An 18035-nucleotide genomic window follows, 5' to 3' on the forward strand; every position below is an offset into this window, starting at 1 on the left:
GAAAAACTCCATCCAGCGGGTCAGTAGATGTGTACTGACGAGCAAGGCCATGTTTCGCTCAGAATTCTAAGGTCTTCCAAAGATCAAAAGACACTGTAAAGTCCCAGTCAAAGTCAGAAGATGTAGAGACTCAACCACAGCTACACAGCTCTGAGACCACCGTCCACAGGGAATTGCCGAGCCCATTATAATGCAAAGCCCATGCATGTGTTATAGACAACGATAATAAATTCATTTAGGTTTAATCTGGATAATAATAATAATAATAATAAATTAATTTAGGTTAAATCTGGATAATAATAATAATAAGTTAATTTAGGTTAAATCTGGATAATAATAATAATTATTATTATTTTTTGGTTTAATCTGGATAATAATAATAATAAAATAATTTAGGTTCAATCTGGATAATAGCTATAATAATAATAATAATAAATTAATTTAGGTTTAATCTGGATAATAATAATAATAATAAATTAATTTAGGTTAAATCTTGATAATAATAATAATAGAAAATGTATTTAGGTTTGATCTGGATAATACTAATAATAATAATAAGTTAATTTAGGTAAAATCTGCAAATAAAATGTAAATTAATTACTTAAAAATCATACAATGTGATTTTCTAGATTTTTGTTTTAGATTCCGTCACTCACAGTTGAAGAGTACCTATGACAAATATTACAGACTTCTACATGCTTTTTAAGTGGGAAAACCTGCAAAATCGGCAGTGTATCAAATACTTGTTCTTCCCACTGTATATGAAAATAAGCAGAATTAATGTGAATCATCTTGTGTCTTATTACTGTTTCGGGGGGTTTTAAAAGTACATTTTACCTGGTCCTTCATGTTTATACCAGGTGTTTAATGTTGCACTAACTGCATTACATGACATGCATGGAAGACTTTTCCATTCATGGCCACGTTAAGTGGGAGTGGATTTAATCAAGGGGAAGACAGTTAGCAGTAAGTGGTGTTCCACAGAATGTGATCCCAGCTTGTGATATGAATGTTAATATATTACAGAGGAAAATACTGCCGGAATAACTCGTTTTTGAATGCCTGGCACTACAATATGTCCGTCTGACAGAGGCAAGTGTTTCCTCACTCTCTCCGCCATCTTGTCCTATTGCTCAGTTATGAGACCAATTCAGATTTGCTTATGAGGGCAATTCATAGTATGAGAGCAATTCAGATTTGAGATACGTTGACTTGCTGAAGGAGTAATCGATTCCCAGAAAAATTAAGTTTGAGAAAGTCGAAGTTGTATCAGTTGTTTTAATCTAACTGTGAAGATGTATCAGTGGTTTTAATCTGTAATGTTGTATCAGTGGTTTTAATCTGTGAAGTTGTATCAATCAAATGTATCCATCAAATGTATTTATAAAGCCCTTTTTACAACAGCAGTTGTCACAAAGTGCTTTACAGAGACACCTGGCATTAAACCCCAAGGAGCAAACAACAGTAGTGTTGGATTTCAGTGGCTAGGAAAAAATCTGTGGTTTTAATCTTACTGTGATGTTGTACCAGTGGTTTTAATCTAACTGTGATGTTGTATCAGTGGTTTAATTTGTGATGTTGTATCAGTGGTTTTAATCTAATTGTGATGTTGCATCAGTGGTTTTAATCTAACTCTGATGTTGTATCAGTGGTTTTAATCTGTGATGTTGTATCAGTGGTTTAATTTGTGATGTTGTATCAGTGGTTTTAATCCAACTGGTTTTAATCTAACTCTGATGTTGTATCAGTGTTTTAATCTGTGATGTTGTATTAGTGGTTTTAATCTAACTGTGATGTTGCATCCGTGGTTTTAATCTAACTCTGATGTTGTATCAGTGGTTTAATTTATGATGTTGTATCAGTGGTTTTAATATAACTGTGATGTTGTATAAGTGGTTTTAATCTAACTGTGAGGTTGCATCAGTGGGTGAGATCACACTGTGAAGCCACAGGAAGTCATGTATTAATGTGAACATGTAATGTGAATAATATTTTTCTCATAAACATATATCATAGCAATTTGTGGCTTTGCATGGATTAGCCTGTAAAGTATAAATTATTCTCACTCTCAACCACAAACTCGCTAAAACTGGTTAAATGAACAATAAACACAAATGAATTATATACACAAACTACATAAAACTGTTTTTACAAAATGAAACTCGAAAGAGTGCTTTTTTGTGCATGCTTATATTAAGTTAGTCTAGAAGACCACATGGGCAAGACCAATGCTGGTGTTTCAAAAATAGAGATGCTTTAGAAAGTTTATTTCAATACTTTTTATATGGTAAAAACCACAGATAAGAGATCACATCGCTTTTTTTTAATGTTCCCCATCCAACCTGACCGAGCTTGAGAGGATCTGCAGAGAGGAATGGGAGAATCTCCCAATAATCTGGTGTGACAAGCTTGTAGTGTAATACCCAAGAATACTAAAAGCTGCGTCAACAAAGTACTAAGTACAGGAGTCTGAATACTTCTGTAAATGTGATGTTTCTGTTTGTTTTTATTATAATTGGCTACAATATCAAAAAATCTGTTTCTGCCTGGTAATTTTGGTATATTGTTTGCTGACTGGATAGGATAAAATCATTTGAGAAGAGAAGAGAAGGTTGTAACGTAAAAATGTGTGGAAAAAATGAAAGGGTCTGAATATTTTTTAGATGCACTATATATTGGCCAACTCGTTATCTGTATATACAGTACAACAAAAAAAGAGGCCTCATTGCAATTACAAACCAGTTACCAATGCAATTAAAACAGTAAAAAATTATGTGATGTCATACCCGTGGTTTACGGTCTCATAAACCACAAGCCATACATACCCTATTATCACTTCACTTCCCATGAAAGGTAAACTTGTACTCCCAGAATGCTGCAGGGTATGAACCATCACTCAAGGACAACGTCTGGCGTTGCCATGTTTCCTTGCATCCTTGGGGAGGGACATGGTAGGGAGGTCATTGAGTGGATCCCCTGGAGGAAGAACACCTCTGCCTTGTCGAGGTTGAGCTCCAGGTGTGTCAGTCTCCTGTCAGAACAGTGGGAAGAAAGGAGTGGTTGAGTGTCGTCAGTACAGCAGTGACAAGAGAGACAGGGTGAGGATACGACTGAGCCAAGTGTTTTGCTGTCCGGAGAACAGGGCCTACAGCTATGCTTTAAGGGAACCAGTAACCTAACCAGTCAAATGTCCTCATTACGGAAAACAGGGCCTACAGCTACGCTTTAAGGGAACCAGTAACCTAACCAGTCAAATGTCCTCACTTTGCCAGATTTTGACATGGATGCGCACACATTTCTGCATCTTATCCCGCCAAGTCCCTGGAGCCATAAAATGTAGATGAGTTCTGCATTGCTTTGTGTCCAGCTGTGTTCTTGACAAGAGGACTCATCTGAATGGATGGACAAAACGAGGTCACAGTCTCGCTCTTTCTCTATTTCCCTCCTTTTCTCCCGCTTGCTCTCGCCATAATTTTCCGGTCATTATCTTCCTCCTTCCCAGTAGTTACTGGGTGCAGCAGAAAATAAAGCATGCGTTAGGAGGTTGTAATTAGTGTTGAGGCCATTACAGACTGGGTTCCACAGTGCCCCTTAACATCGTTCAGTGATACATGCATCTATTTGCACTAATTAAAATAAATCATAGTTGTATTTCTCACATGCTGGTGTAGACCAGTGAGAGACCAAGTATTATTAACAGATATACTAACAGTCATATTTATAATAGTAGTATTAACAGTAGTAATATTAGATTTCCCTGCTATTTAGCCAGCTAATAAAAGTTACTGTTGTTAATGAGGACCCGGTAAGAAGCAAACAATGGCAAGAGGGCAGGTTAACACACAAATCACATAAAATATTAAATACAGATAAACACTATATACAGGAAGAACAAATGAACGTAAATATGCAATTGTAGTATTCACAGTGAGATGCTGAAACGACTATATGGATTGATTTAGGGTTTGGACGCTTGGACAGTTAGTGTCTGAACATGTTTTCTGTGGTAAAGAGAATGTTGCAATTCGATCCAGTCACTGGTGTGACAGAGGGAAAACTAAAACAGGCGGTTTCAAACCGGGTCTCCTTTGTGACAGGCTGTGTCTTCAAATCACTACGCCACTAGGCTATACGGGTGCAGTGTGTTCTGCATGGTTAAAGCAATTTGTTGAAATTTGTCCACCGTTCTCAAAACTAGTTCCCTACATTAGTTAACATCCAAACCAACAGCAGGTATAACAGAGATGATGCACTACATTCAACGCATTCAATTTGGGAGAGATTACTGTAGGGACCGATTGGGACGTACTACCTCGTCATAAAATTACGTTTCGCCATTAGATCATTTTGTAATGCACTAACATCACGCCAAGTATGAATATTCAGTGAGATACCATTAAGCATTGTGTTAAACTGATTAACGTTTCTCATTAAGTTTACCTCCACCACAAACAGCATCTATGAACTGTATGGCTTTTGCCACTGGCCGTTAAAACAGCTTATAAGCCAGTAATAGGCTTACTAGTATCTACTTGGGCTGGGCGTATTGATCTAAATATCGATAGTATAGATACCAAGATGAGTATTGGTATCGGATCGATACTGTCGTGATGGGATCGATACTTCTGTTACTTTTCTCTCCGAGTTCATGCGAGCACAGCGTCTCTCCAAGTCTCTGTGCGCAGTGTGCAAACGACACACCTCTCTCTCGCTCTCTCTCGCTCTCTCTCTCTCTGCCCCTCCCCCTCCCTGCTCTGCTGGAGGTGGAGAGTGGAGAGTCAGAACAGTGAGAGAAGCAGATTCCCGTCATGATGGCGGAAAGAAGGAGGAGGGGGGAGAACCCCAAACCAGACCCCCAACACAGAGACAGAGGTCTCTGGCAGAGGCTTTTCAGCCAAAAAATCTGCTGTATCCAGGTAATCTCCAGCATGTAATGTTGTTCACAGTGATCAGAGAGGCGATTTTAGCAGACTGATAGTTACTATCATAAATTCAGCCAGTTGAAAAAAATATTTATTGTTACACTGGAACTCAAAAATACACACTTATATAAAGATATATACCTCAAACCTGAAATATGAATATGGCTGAATATAATAACCCTTTGTGTTAAATTGTGGAACATTTATATTCCTATTTAAGCTACATGCAGTTACAGACTTATTATCTTAATAATTTTGTTATTTCACCTAGATAATTCACAAAGAGCCGTGGAGATCACAAAGAGCATTGCTGAGATGATCGTGAAGGATCTACAACCCCTCTCTGTGGTAGAACATGAGGGTTTTAAAGGTGTAATAAAAACGCTTGACTCCCGCTACAGGATTCCAAGTCGGAAATGTTTCTAGATAATACAAATAATTCTGCTAACAGTGCTGTATTGACCACTGATGTGGACATCAAGAGCCACAGAGGCTTATTTAACTGTCACTTGCCATATTATTGATGAAGACTGGCAAATGCAAACATATGTGCCAGAAACCAGTAGTTTCTCAGGAAAGCACAGTGCTGACAACATATTCATATTTATACATTGTGGCTTTTGTTTACTTATTTTGCACAACTGACTTTGTTTTTTCACAGCTATCTGTGTAATGGAAGGTATTTTTGGTTGAGTTGTTGACTTTGTTTATATTTTATTATTTCTATACCGTTACATTGTTTTATATAGTTCTAGTTAGTAAATAAAAACATTTACATTTGCCTAAAATCTTTGTCCTGTGTTTTATCACAATCATAATCAACTAACTAAAGGCAAAATCACAAAATGATTCAATGATCGTGACGTTACAAGTAAAACGTATTGGTATCGGCGATACTAGCCCTGTATTTACTTGGTATCGGATCGATACCAAAATTCCCAGTATCGCCCACCCCTAGTATCTACTAACTTACTACTTGGAATAGTCATAAGAATTGATCAATGGCTAGCGAGACTGAAGATGAACTATACACTGCCAAAGCTATTTCATTTCATGGCACAACAACATTCATTTTTCATTCATTCATGAATGATATTGATAAAATAACTATCAATATAGGTGATGATAACTGACTTTTTCGTCGAGTGAAAAGATGAGAGAATCGTGGCAACCTCTCCTCTTTTACTGCGCAAGGGGTTGTGGTCTATATTACCCCAAAAAGCATGCACGAATGCTAAAAAGGGAAAAGGGAAAAGAAATAAAAAGAACAATAGCAATTCAATATTTTCTTTTAAGGTTTTGACAAACGCACCAACACGGTCAATGACAGACAAACAATAATCTGTGAGGTGCGGTGGGTGAACAACACAACTACACAGAGATTAGAAACAGGTGCGTCCTTGGGGTGCGCTGCTGCCATCACTCTCCTGCTGGCGGTTAGTACACCGACGAGGTGGAAGTGGTTAGTACACCGACGAGGTGGAAGTGGTTAGTACACCGACGAGGTGGAAGTGGTTAGTACACCGACGAGGTGGAAGTGGTTAGTACACCGACGAGGTGGAAGTGGTTAGTACACCGACGAGGTGGAAGTGGTTAGTACACCGGCGAGGTGGAAGTGGCTTTAGTACACCGACGAGGTGGAAGTGGTTAGTACACCGATGAGGTGGAAGTGGCTTTAGTACACCGACGAGGTGGAAGTGGTTAGTACACCGACGAGGTGGAGCACCGGAGAGGAAGGGAAGCTGCTGCGCCACGCGGAGCAGACGTTACAAATATAACCATAAACCGTTTTATTTTAGGCTTACTATAACGTATCTGCTGAAGCTTGTAGCCAGCAACGTTTTTGTCTATCCTACACAAATCTTAATGCATTCTTTGTTCTGCCCTGAGGATCAAACACCAGTCACCCACATGGCAGTCCGCATCTCTAACCACTATGCTATTTAACAATGACTAGTCACTCAGTGATATTTGCTCTTTTCGGTCGGTTCTGTTTACGCGGTCCGGCAATATAAGAGTGAGTTTCCATCAATCTTGGAAGAGTTAACATAAAAATAAACAAGGGTACGACAGAAATGTATTTTATCTCCGTCGGTGTTGTTAAATTAAATAAATCAACCACTGCCACTGCATTGAAGCTGACAGTAAGAGACTGTAACTTTATACCCTTAAAGTTTGTTTTCCATGAGGGAAATACGAGTAGGTGTTCAGTGTGACCCCTATATTGAGTTTGGTTCCACCTGCTCCTCAGTCTGTGAGGAACATTCTGAGAGCAGCTTTGTATGTTCCGTCCCCTGTACTGTACATAAAAAACGTTTACTTATTTGAGGACTGGTTGGCATGCCCTTAGGTATGTTACGTGACATACATATATATATATATTTTTAAATTTATGCTGGAAATAATGTCATTCAAACATTTCAGCAGGTTAGTCGAGTGCTTGGTGGCTTAGCTGGCCGTGTTGGTGAAAAACTAGCTAGCTTCATCGTTGACTTGGCTGATTGAGTTATCACGCCCTCACCCTGGGGATTGCTAGATTCTTCTGGAAAATATTTTAAAACGGCTGTACTTGTGCTCAGTATTGTTGTCAATTGTATGTATGTATGCCATTAAGCCTGCTTGTTTTCTAAAATATATCTTGTTTTCCCACTTCTATGAGAACAGATGATTGTTTTATGGCCATCCTGTCATCTTATTCATCCTGTGCTGTTGATATATTTTACTATGCAGCTACGTTTTATTGTCATTTATTTTGTCTGGTAAACACAACACTGTACGATCACTTTCAATGACAGCAGTCGCTGTACAATCACCTTTAATGAAAGCAGTCTGTGAGGAACCTTCTGAGAGCAGATGATTGTTTGGTGGCCATTCTGTCATCTTGTTCATCCAGTGCTGTTGATATCTTCTACCGTGCAGAATATATAAAGTCAACCGATGTGTGGGTGTCTGTCCAGTCTTTTTTGAAGTGCTATATAAAGTGGGTTACGCCGGCAATGGAGAACGGAAAGGAAGAACAGCAAAAGAAAGTTTAGCTTTAATGCCTGACCACTGTGGCAATTGCATGTTACTGTTGGAATTGTAAAAGTTGACAAGTGCTGCTTGTTAAAAATCTGCTATCATTGACTCTGATGTTGTGTATGTAGCAAAGGACTGTGGAAGTGTGTTTAAAGACCACTGAACACTTAGCATTTTTAGCAGCATGCCTGTAAACCATTTTGCCAAGGCCCAGAATGGTCATTTTTTCAAGTGTCTACTTGGCAGTGTGGGTGGAAGATGTTTTATTGTGGAACCCAAGACCAATACTAGATTTAGCTTTAGACTGCAAGTAATAAGCTATACAGTGTGTATGGAATGGTAGTGAGCCATGAAGCCATTGAATGCAGAATTCGTACCCCGTACTCAAACATCACCCATTTTTAGAGGAAGCAGGTTGAGATAAACTCAATCGCAAAGCAATAATATCTGGGTGTAGGCCATAACCTCCAGTGACTCCAGGGGAAAATGCCAGAAGTGTGGCCCTCAGGTTGGAGCCATTGTATGTGGTCAAAGCAAAATGTGTAGAACTAGGTGAGCTGGTTCAGCACATTTTGGGGTTCATGTACATACACAGAACGAAGGGCCGAGGTGACTGGGTAACGGGATAAAAGTAACGTGTGTGAAGGCCACAATGTCTCTGGTCTGGTACAGGCAGGGTTATCGGATAATACCGACCAGTACCAAGCATAATGTACACCAGCGCCTCTCCGGAGAACACTAGTCTGTTGAAGGACCTGCTTGGATATTTTCTTCAGGCTGAGTGCCACGTGAAAACACATCGGGTCACATCGGGGGATCGAACTGGCAACCTTTACATCAGGGCGGGCAATCTGCTCAAAAGGCAACTGAGACAATGGCAGTAGATCATTTACTGTGATGTAGTCTTCATGCCAGCTATGCTCATCGGGCTGTACAACCTTTAAATCTGACCAATGGAGGTTTCCCAGAGTACAAGGACTCCACAGAACGGATATTAAGTTGTGACTCACGATTTAGTTTTGTATTCATGGCCATTAGCTCATTCTGTGTGACTCAGTGAAGGAATACAGAATATGAAATTAGTAGTATTTGATATTTCATTAGGATCCCATTGTCAACTTTTGTAGTTACCACCTCTTCCAGGGGTCTGAAGATTGAAAAACTGGTCCTTGGATTACTCATCGTCAAATCCCCATGGGTTGAATTTGAATGATCTAGTTAAGGCTGCTAAAACACATTGTGTGTGTGCGTGTCCATGTATTTAGATCTCTCTAATCGTAAAGGGAAGCAGTTAAGAACGTCAGAGTTAATCCTCTTCAAATGTGACTGAAAATGATGTCTCTCTCCCACTCACTCTGTCCATCTCTTTCAGTCTCTTTCTGTCTCTCCCTATCAGTCTCTTTTACCCTGCCTGTCTTTCTATCCATCTGTTTCACTCTCTGTCCATCTACATGTTACATTCTCTCTCTCTCAAAGTGTATCAGAAACTCAATGTAATAAACAGCAGGGGGATATTTTGACTCATATTAACTCAATTAACCCTGGCTCACTATGCACAACACTCAAAAGTGTGAGGCCTTTAATGGCTAAACAGTGAATGGAAGATCAACAGTCTCATCAGTTTGTAGCATTGCCCTGCATGCCAGAAAAGATACGTTTACACATTCTGACCATTTCATTCTATTAGTAGATAGTAAACCGTACCTACATTCCACCCCATCTGAGTCAAGTGCTCCTTCTGAAGGAAGCCCAACTGTATGTGTGTATCTGAGGAAGAATTTCTCATTTAATCGGGTGGTTAGGATGAATGCGACAAGTACATGTTTATTGGAAGTCGGAAGGCAGGGGATGGTTTTGATTGGTCATCGAGCTGAGGATTGTGACTCATGGGTTTATGTGGTCAGGAAAAACTCTTGGACCCTGACCTAGAGTTTCTCCCCGCATGATCGGACCCGGCGGTGGATTGGACCTCAGCGGGTCCAGAAAAGCAAACACTCATATGTCACAAATAATATATTTATTCATATGTTACAGCGTGGTTTTTTCCTGGTCGGTGATTATTACCGATTCGAATCCAGTTCCTTTGTTTGCGTGTGCGAGCCCCAATCGAATCCTATTTCTTTCCAAATCTCTGCGGCACAGCCATGCCCCAGATATGTCCTGGAGCCTGCTCCCAGTCTCGGGAGTGTATCCTGTCCCCGGTCACCAGATCTCCTCTGGAGTTGCGGCCAAACCTACATGTGTGTGTGTGTGTGTGTGTGTGTGTGTGTGTAAGGGGGGGGGAGCAGAGGAAGACACATGACAGGAATACAATATTAGGTGGCGTGGCACCCAATTCCCTAAATGGTTCACTAAGTGCCCCTTGTGCACAACAAGCTGTAGAGGTCAAAGGCAGGGCACAGTTTAGCGGCTGATGAGGTTTTGGTGGAGCTGATTCTGACTTGCTATTCACGCCTGTGATCGATAGTGTTTTCTTGTTACTGTGGTCAATATTGTACACTTTATTGACTGAGGAAAGATCACTGTTAACTGCTCCCACATCAGTCATGAGCGAAATATCTTGTTTTTACCCGTGTCCTCAGCCACCAACCATCCATCACGAAAGCATTAATAACATTATCTGCTCATAACATCATCATTGGTCATATCTAATTATTATTCTATTTATTTTTGTCAGGTAAGTTGACTGAAGACAGTCTAATTCACGGCAACAGCCAGTGAGCAAAATAATAAAAAATAATAGAAATTTCACATTTCTTGGTATGTTTGAAGTACTCAGCCAAAAGTGATTCTGATTCTGTTTGATGGATTCTATGATACTGTAATTAATTGATTCAGTGGATCTGTAAATAGGCTTCTGAAATTCTGCACTTCAGTGATACTGACCTTAACTGATTCTGCAATTGGGTTATTCAGAGATTCTATGATTTGGTGATTTGGTGACAGGCTACCCAGCTCCAAAGGTTCTGCTACGTCCAGATATCTGTTATACACAAAATCTCACCTCTGAGGCTGGTGGAGTACAGAGGGGTTACGAATGTTTCTCGGAGATTCCCGGAGCAGAGAACGAATTGCTGCCGCCAGGAAACGGTTGTCCAACTCCTCTTCCTGTCCCATGTCCTCGCCTTCCTGTCAAACACATGACAGGGAAGCATTCAGCAAAACCAAAACGTTTTGGAAAATATTACAAACTGTATTCCTTGTAGAATTCCCTGATTCCTATCTGTAGCTTTAAGTATTAATCAGAATGATAGTCTACCAGGGGCAATCCACAACCAATCAGAATGATAGTCTACCAGGGGCAATCCACAACCAATCAGAATGATAGTCTACCAGGGGCAATCCACAACCAATCAGAATGATAGTCTACCAGGGGCAATCCACAACCAATCAGAATGATGGTCTACCAGGGGCAATCCACAACCAATCAGAATGATAGTCTACCAGGGGCAATCCACAACCAATCAGAATGATATTCTACCAGGGCAATTCCCCTATGGTCCCATGAGGTCCTGAGCCTGCTGTTTTTTTGTTCTACCTGGTACCCTATGAGGTCAGGTGACTGAGGTCTGTAAGGTTACAGAAATTGTTTGGCTTTGGATAAGATATTTCAATGTGCTCTTTATTAATTCTATGAGGCGAGGTATGCCATATGAATCTCCCCTACTTATCGCGACACACTGTACGCAGTAGGAATATCATGTATTAAGATGAAAGGCACCAACATTACAAAGCAGAGAGATTTCAGTTTTCTGTATGGGAAACTGCACAACATTTTTGACCAAACCCAGGTTCCCCAACCCCAGCTTGGGACTCCCAGTGACACAACATGTAAGATCAACTCTTTTCTCAGGCACAGAGAGACATCTAGGTCCGGGTTGGCCGTTTCAGGTGACTCCCTGATGACCAGACCAAGATTGGACTTGGATATAAAGGCCGTCTGTTTCTTTTCATCTGAATTAATGGCTAGAGTTCTGGACATTTCTTCAATAAGTTGTTTCTCATGTTTTTTGTTGGATCTCAGTGATCCAGTTTTATACAGAAGGAAATGCTTCCAGCTACAGGAAATGTAAATGACTATGTCAATTATAATTAATTGCAAAATATTTTTTCATACATTTTTCATTAGGGCAGATCAAGTCAACTTTACAAGCATTTTTAAGGCTCAATTACGCAACATATTTGCATTTCCTGCTGAGAAGGAAGATTCCTGTAAAAGCAGGAAGATCAAATTAAGATACAGCATCTGTATCCAGTCTGATCTGTCAGACTGACAACTCAGGGTAGGACCTTGAAATGTGGATGATCGCAGAACAGAGCTTTACTATGTTTCTGAAACCAGAAACCGCCTCACATTACAACCGACCTTCACATCAGCCCAGATTCAGGACCAGAATGTTGGGGGTCAGAGTGACAGGCTCTTTCAAGCATTCAACGGTACGTTGCTCAATATTTCATTCAACTGTCACTTTTCTAACAGCAGCGCACAAAGAATGGGTCCTTAGACACCACAGAGCAAGCACTGAATGTCCTAAGGACATGTAGGACAGAACTAAGTTAACCCCTGGCGGCCAAGGGACAACCTAACCTCTTACAATTTGCTTTGCCTTAAATGGTGCATTTTATAGAATCTCAAAGCAATTGAAAGAAAGCAAGTGAAAGAAGCTATTTATCATGACAGAACCATAGACACCACATGCACTAGGTGTTGAAATGCAGCAACACTTAATAATTTTTCTTAAATTAATTACAATAATTAACGTCATAATCTACATTCCTTGTAGCAGCTGGATTATTTTCCTGCTGTAGCAAACTGCCCCAAGTTATGATCCAAAAGTAAAAGAGAGAAAATATGCACATCCATGTTGAATCAAGACAGAAATTGACATATGCATGGGTCCATGAGGGCCCATGCATATGTCCATTGGTCCTTATTATGGAAGCCCTAACGATGTCCAAGTGATCTAACAAAAAAAGTCCTAAAGACGTCCATGGAACCTAACAAAGGAAGTCTTAATGATGTCCAAGGGACCTAACAATAAAAGTCCTAAAGATGTCCATGGAACCTAACGATGGAAGCCCTAACAATTTCCAAGTGACCTAACAATAAAAGTCCTAAAGACGTCCATGGAACCTAATGATGGAAGTCTTAACAATGTCCAAGGGACCTAACAATAAAAGTCCTAAAGATGTCCATGGAACCTAACGATGGAAGCCCTAACGATGTCAAAGGGACCTAACAATAAAAGTCCTAACGATGTCCAAGGGACCTAACAATAAAGGTCCTAAAGATGTCCATGGAACCTAACGATGGAAGTCCTAACAATGTCCATGAGACCTAACAATGTGCGTAGGACTAAGAAGCAACATTCCAACATTCAGAGGACCAGGAATTTTCATTCAAGTTAGACGCTCTCATCCAGAGGTGCAGTTATCATACTTCCTCATACTGTCTCCTTGTGGGAATTGAACCACAATTCTGGGATTGCCAGCACTGTGCTCTACCAGCAACGAGGGACCTCCGTAATAACACCTAAATAAGTACAGTATATATAGTATATAGTATTGTCCTGAAGGCAGGGGTTCAGTCCCCCATTCCCTAACTTCATGCTCAGCATTTCCCTTGTCATCGATCTCAACATCTACATTTCCAACCTGTCAATAAATAAACATGAAAACAAAACAACGACAACAAATGCTTGTTGTGTCACGGTCAGCAATGGTTGTGGTCAACTCCATTTAAATCTGATTTAATCCAGGAAAAACACCTACATCTAAATCTGATTAAATCCAGAAACAACACCTACATTCTATATCTGATTAAATCCGGGAACCACACCTACATTCTACAAACTGGATTCCCTTCAATGTTTTTTTTCTTCCTTACCAGGGCCAGGATCTCCTTTGAGTCTCCCAGCAGGTTGTTGATTTGCTGACCCCTGTCCTCCTGCAGACACTGGCTCACCCCCGCCATGACCAGGAGCAGCCCCACCAGGAAGACCCACGGTGCTGTGTCCACATTCATGCTCTCCAGTCTGTCTTGCCGATGTGGAGGTTGGAGGTTGGCCAGATGGAGGATGAACAGAGGAAGAAACTCACACCTGTTGTTGGAATATCACCAATGAAGAGTGCAGTAAACAGAAGTAAAAAGCCAAAGGAAGGATGGACAGCCACGGAATTAAGCTAAATCACACCTGTTTCTTCGTATCCCCTCCCCTTGGTTTTGGGTCCGCTGGTTCTGTTTGTTGCTCTTCTTGTTCTTCTCTCTGCTTTGTTTCGTCCTGTGAAGCACAGCTGCCCTGACATGGATAATATGTGCGACTAGCTGCTCTTATATACCCGTGCACACTCATTGTTTCTGGGCCCCGGGAGACGGGTCAAATGGATGGTCCTTGGGTCATGGGACCACGGAGAGTGACAGTGCTCTTATTAGGTCATCACAAGAGGAAGTATGTCTCTTAATATGACTGCTGTCCAAATCCATTCGGTGGGATCAGGAGAAGTGCATTATGTGGCCCTAAAGGGCCAAAACACACGCGTGCGCACACATAAACACACACACAAAACAAACACACGCACACAGAGGAACTATGCTGCCTTGAAGGCCCTGGTGACTGAACTATTTCTCTGTCCGTGTTATTAAACTGATAAATCCTTGCAAATGGATTCACACCCAGCTGACTAACACTAATGACCAGCCAGTTGTCTACAGGACAATTCAGTTGTCATCTATATGTATAGCACCATTAAAGGAAATGCAGCCTAAAAAATGACCACTCATTTAGGTTAACATTAAGGGCCATTTGTACATAATGCCTGCCTTGTATACTTGACCTCTTTTCTTTTGGCAAATACCACCCATTCAAACAAAACCAACCAGTGGTCTGTAAATATCACCACCCAATTACACCTTGGAAATGGAGAACAAAATGCCCACAAACTGTGCTTTAACTAGGTCAATTTGCAGAATTATAGAACATTGTCCCTGCATATTTAAACGATATATACACACACACACACACATATAAACAGTAAACGTATCCTTGCATATTAGATTAGAGCAAGGGTTAAAGTTACAATTGCGATTAGGGTTTGATTAGAGTACGTCTTTTTGCTAAGGCAAGGTTACGGTTAGGATTGGGCTTAGTGAAAAAATGAAGGAGAATACATTTTTGGAATAAATGTTTTGTTACCCAATTTACTTTATATAGCTAAGTTACAAGTAAGTGTGTGTGTGTTCACCTAATAACAGTCCAGTCACTCAATGTGTTCCCCATGGAGGAACCAATCTCCTTTAACACCCAGAGAGGGGGACTTATTAAGACCCTAATGTTTCTCTATCATCTTAGTGTCTCAGGCTAACCCCTTAACGCCTCACTGCCGTTTCTCCATTAATCACCATGACAACCAGGGTGGACACACACACACACACACACACACACACAGTCACATTCTTGTTAGTACACACTTACTTCCAATTGCACCATGTTCACAGGTCAACAGTTTGGTTGCCAAGATAAGTTTAAACGGCTAAATGCTAAATAGCGGATGCTGGGTTTAATATACAGTCTTTGGTCCAATATGGTCTTATCTCAAGGAGAAGAAAAAAGTCAGTAGAAGTCCTATAGGCTCAGAGACTCGTGTTTGGGGATAGAAGGCCACAGTATAGCTTTTTAGAAAATTCCAGTACCCTAGGTTAACTAGAAACTTACCCCTTGGTGCCTTATTCCTCAAGTAAGCATCTTATCTTAAAGAAATGTCGGATTTCGGGTGTGTGTGTTAATGTCTGTGAGTTAATGTATGAATCCTAAAATATATTACATTTGATTTGCATTGCAATTGATTCAGAAAAAGGTTATTTCAGGAATAATTTCTGCCCTCCGTAGCCTGTCTGGAACTGTCTGGTTGGTGGTGGTGTACTCACACTGAACTTGTCAACTCCTGTGGCAAAACATTTTCAACTGGATGTGTCGCCACAATGAGCTCCGGGCGTCTATTTGTGCGGCAGAGAAGGGTTCGGGTAGGCTGTTTTATGACGGCTTCAAGAGAGATTTGGGATCAAAACCTTTTTCATACAAGGCTCGATGTTTAGCCCCATTTTGACTGAGTGTTTTAAAGGAATTCGAAAGGAATAGGGCCTGCCTCCGAACAGGTTTTATTTTGCAATTGCAATGAAAGTAGTAAAACACAGCTGTCTTTTTGTTTGAGGTGACAAAGAAAACAGGTTTAGCTCCAGAGGCAAGTTGAAAGATGCCTGTCAGTAAATCGACAAGTGCTCACGCACTAGGCTATATAACAGCCATTTATTTGCACAAATTACAAGACACGTCAAAACAAGTGTTCTGGCGGGGCAATAAACAATGCATTATTTTTCGATAAATGTGTGTCTGATACATATTACAATTTAGAGAAATATATTACAATAATTTGATTATTCCCCATCTCAAATATTTCAAATCGGATTTGGTTGACCTCGGTTCGCAGTTGGATAGGGTATTTTTTATACCAGGTACTGTGGGTGTTTGATTGGAATTACCCATGTGGGATCCCACACGTGGGATCCAGGCTGCAGGTAGAATCATTGACGGAATTAAGTAAATGGAACGGTAATAAACACATGGTAGATTCCCTTCTGTTTTCTCTATTCTATCCATTGTATTTCCAGACAATTCGAGCTTACTCTGCCTCGGGGCTTTGGACTATTCTTTCCAAGTAATCAAATCCGAGGGAGTTATATTGCCATCTAGTGTCGGCGTGTCCACTCTTGAGAGGAATACCACAACCACACCCAATCGACTCCACAACAATTTTAGGTGTCAAATTAATGTTCTTAGATTTTAGTTTAGTAATTAATTAAATCAGGACAAAAAAAGGAAATGTCTGAAACAACGAATAGGCTATATTGTTTTCAAAATGCTGAGAACTACAATGTTTGTAGTTGTAGGCTACAATGTTTTACTAAACAATGAGTTCAGGTTATTGATGTTATTGTTGACTGATGCAAATTAATAGCAAACATTTTGGATGTAACACCAGTTTTTCTCCCGCATTTGCGATTCAGGTCTGCTTCATCGCTGTAACTGTCATTGTCGAGTTACAGTATGTCTTCCGAAAAAAATACGATGCGGTCCTGGTGGTTATTCGTTGCTATCACGCTGCTTAACCAGGAAGTCTACCGGAACCCAGGAAGTCTACTCACACAGGTTCTGAAGGGAATCCCAAGCCGTTTTAGAACAGTGTTCTATGTGTAGGAGCTATAATGCCTCTGACCTGTTGGTACAATCGAGGTTATACTAAACACCTGCTTTGTGGCTTACAGGGTTTAGTGTTGCCATTACTCCTCATCGGGTTTAGTGTCGGCATTACTGGTGACTTTACTGCTCACATATTTTAGTCTAGACTTTACTGCTCACATATTGGTGTTGAATTTACTGTTCACATGGTTGTGTTGGCATTCCTGCTGAGAGGCTTTTTTCTGTATAAATCCTTTCTGCATGTAAAAGTAATCCAATAAATGTCATTTTTGGATGTAATCATTGTACCTGTCACTGACTTGTAATCAATTATATTACAAACCCATTTCCAAAAACGTTGGGACAGAATGCAATGATGCGCAAATCATTTATATATAACTGAAAATAGTACGAAAACATCAAATGTTGAAACTGATACATTTTATAATTTTTGGAAGAATACATGCCCATTTTGAATTTCATGCCAGCAACACATTTCTAAAAAGTTGGGACAGGGGCATGTTTTGCACTGTGTTGCATCTCCTCTTCTTTAAACAATACTCTGTTTGGGAACTGAGGAGAACAACTTCTGAAGTTTTGATAGTTAAAGTTTTCCCATTCTTGCTTGATATACGATTTCAGCTGCTCAACAGTTCGGGACCACTGTCATTTTCATGTTTTTTTTTTTGCGTTACACGTTTCCAGTCTTTTGTTGCATAGGTACTGGGATGGGCAGCAAAACGTGTTGCTGGCATCAAATTCAAAGTGGGCATATATTTTTGGAGAAACAATAATATTTCTCTGTTTCAACATGTGATATGTTTTCTTTTTACTATTTTATATTGACTGTAGTGTTTAAATG

At 40.2% G+C, this 18035-nt stretch overlaps 1 protein-coding gene across 1 annotated transcript; it reads right to left on the bottom strand.

Annotated features, from left to right (window-relative positions):
• Positions 1-9980: 9980 nt before the first annotated feature.
• npffl (neuropeptide FF-amide peptide precursor like) lies at positions 9981-17546 on the bottom strand. Its single transcript, XM_010880707.3, has 5 exons — positions 16477-17546; positions 14135-14221; positions 13828-14041; positions 10945-11069; positions 9981-10174 (listed from the first exon to the last, which is right to left on the bottom strand). Exons 1-5 carry the CDS (start codon positions 16557-16559, stop codon positions 10054-10056), a joined length of 630 nt encoding a protein of 209 aa, XP_010879009.2. The 5' UTR covers positions 16560-17546; the 3' UTR covers positions 9981-10053.
• Between the last annotated feature and the right edge of the window lie 489 nt (positions 17547-18035).

This window comes from Esox lucius, chromosome 17 (assembly GCF_011004845.1).
Source record: "Esox lucius isolate fEsoLuc1 chromosome 17, fEsoLuc1.pri, whole genome shotgun sequence".
NCBI lineage: Eukaryota > Metazoa > Chordata > Actinopteri > Esociformes > Esocidae > Esox > Esox lucius.

Bases quoted from the DNA above. Each gene is read 5' to 3' on its own strand.
- npffl (XM_010880707.3), bottom strand. From the start codon at position 16,559: ATGTGTTTATTACCGTTCCATTTACTTAATTCCGTCAATGATTCTACC. The intron at 14,042-14,134 runs GTGTGATTTAGC...TTCCAACAACAG, and splicing joins GAGGGGATACGAAGAAACAG to GTGTGAGTTTCTTCCTCTGT. The intron at 11,070-13,827 runs GTAAGGAAGAAA...TGTGTTTGACAG, and splicing joins CAAAGGAGATCCTGGCCCTG to GAAGGCGAGGACATGGGACA.